This window comes from Pinus tabuliformis, chromosome 5_1 (genome assembly GCF_031772625.1).
Source record: "Pinus tabuliformis cultivar Carrire ecotype Pingquan chromosome 5_1, CPIR1, whole genome shotgun sequence".
NCBI classification, from domain to species: Eukaryota; Viridiplantae; Streptophyta; class Pinopsida; order Pinales; family Pinaceae; genus Pinus; species Pinus tabuliformis.
The window spans coordinates 651169193-651171306 of record NC_142305.1 but is presented as its reverse complement, the minus strand read 5'-3'; the positions used below and the strand labels follow the sequence as shown (position 1 = coordinate 651171306).

The window sequence follows — 2114 nt, the reverse complement described above, 5'->3', positions numbered from 1 at the left end:
TTAAACTTACTCCATCCACTCGGTCAATACCCTTATCTAATGGATTTTTGTTTTAAGATATTTAAAAAATCTTTAAAGATATTTAAGACATCCTTGGATTACTTGAGATTACTTGATTCCTAAGCACATCCTCCATTATATTAATAAGCGATCATTATTCCTTGGACCAACATACTCTTTGTTTCATATCAAGAAAGCCACTCGCTTGTCGAGATCCCTATCCCGTTTACCCAAGGCACAAAACCAAATAATGGTAAATAAATGAGATGGAATTTCGTGGTCTTGAAACGTTCCCGAGACGCATGGCGCACATTCAAGCTAGTAAAATGCTCGACCATTGAAAATTAAGACCTTCGCAAGGGTGAATTCACTCTCACTGGCAATTCACTTAGTCCATCCTACAACTCGGCGAAAATAAATTTAGCATTTGAGCGTTCGGGTTCGGTTGGGAAATAAATTATCAATCGGGTAAGGCTCGGATTTGCAGGAGAGAACTTCATCTGAAGCCATGGGGATCGGGTGCTTGCCTTCAAGCCCGCTAAGGTACGTTTTCTGTATCTTCTTTTTGACTTTGTTTATTATACAAGGGCAGTGCAGGCACCTTATGCTCTTCAATCCATCCCACACATCATTCTCATTCCCCAACTTCAACCTCAAACCCTCTTCTGAAATAGCCCTCCTGGGCGATGCCGAGGTCATTGCCAATGGGGAGTCTTCAGTTCGAATCTGCGGGTCTTCACCCAGAAGTGCAGGGCGTCTCATGTATAGGAGACCTGTTAAATTGCTTCAGCCCTTAGGTCCCAGATCCTCGGTTTCTTTTTCTTCGTATTTATCCTTTTCAATGTCTTCTGGTAACGGTGATGGCCTGGCATTTGTGATACTGCCACGTGGGAACCCCCTTGATGGGCAGTGGTTTGGGTTGTCTTCGACAAAGGGCTCAGTTTCCCGCATACCCAACTTGTTTGCTGTAGAATTTGACTCGGCCCAGAACAAGGAGGTCATGGACATTAATGCTAACCATGTGGGTATTGACATAGAGAGCTTGATCTCTTCAAAAACTGCTGATGTTTCTGAAATGGAATTGACCCTCAATGATGGAACTCAATTGCATGCTTGGATAGACTATGATGCAAGGTCCAAGGTTCTAGAGGTCAGGTTGAGTAAATCTGGTCTGATTAGGCCCTCTGCTCCCCTGATTTCGCACTCTGTTGATCTATGGAAGGATGAGATGTATGTGGGGATTAGCTCCTCCAGTGGGGATTCATCTCAGAACAATGTAGTTTACTCATGGAGTTTCACTAGCAGCCCTTTTCATCGGCCTCAGCATTCTCATCCCGTGAACCCTCAAGCCTTCTCTCAGAATGGAAGGAGTTCTTTCCACCGGAGGGCTAATGATATTTTGGACATCTTTGTGGCTTTGCTTTTCGGCACGGGCTGTGGTGCTATGGCTGCTGCATTGACCATGTTCTTGGTATGGTCCCTCTTCACTAGTAGATTCGGGTCTACGTCGACGGAGTTTGCTGCAAACCCTGTAGATTTTGGATATGAGAAAATTTCAGTGACAGGCAGCAACGATGGTTTCGACAACAATATCAAGTAGAGCTGTCTCAACTTGGTGTATGGCTGTACATGTGGTCAACACTATAATCTTTCTGAGAAAAATATTTTCTTTATAGAATCTAACTGAACACTTTGTAGAAGAGCTGTAAGATAAATAAGTTAAGCATCTCCAACATGGAAGATCGATGTTTTAACTGACAGTGGTTGAAGCTAAATTTGAATTTGTGCTGATTTGTTATGTTAATTCAGTACAAAATATTGGAGATTTGTTATGTTAATTCAGTACAAAATATTGGAGATTTGTTTATTTTCAATGGTATGCATGGTCTTTAGGTAGAGCTTCTACATCATGAGTACCATCAATAATAAGTGTTTTGTCTCAGTTTTCTTGATGTTTTATAGTAACTATGCATGTGTTTATTTGATTTGGATAAATATTGTCCTTGGAATTGTTTAGATAACACAGAGCCCTTAGCTTGAAGTAAATGCAATGTAGTTATTATTTGCAAATATAAATTTATTGAATCTTGTAGCAATACAACTTGAAGTGCCTC

At 41.1% G+C, this 2114-nt stretch overlaps 1 protein-coding gene across 1 annotated transcript; it reads left to right on the top strand.

Moving 5' to 3' along the window:
• Nucleotides 1-206: 206 nt before the first annotated feature.
• Nucleotides 207-1874, top strand: LOC149166676 (L-type lectin-domain containing receptor kinase VIII.1-like). Its single transcript, XM_089432733.1, has one exon. The coding sequence runs from the start codon at nucleotides 509-511 to the stop codon at nucleotides 1598-1600; it is 1092 nt and encodes a 363-aa protein (XP_089288859.1). The 5' UTR covers nucleotides 207-508; the 3' UTR covers nucleotides 1601-1874.
• The last annotated feature ends 240 nt before the right edge of the window (nucleotides 1875-2114 follow it).

Bases quoted from the DNA above. Each gene is read 5' to 3' on its own strand.
- LOC149166676 (XM_089432733.1), top strand. From the start codon at position 509: ATGGGGATCGGGTGCTTGCCTTCAAGCCCGCTAAGGTACGTTTTCTGT.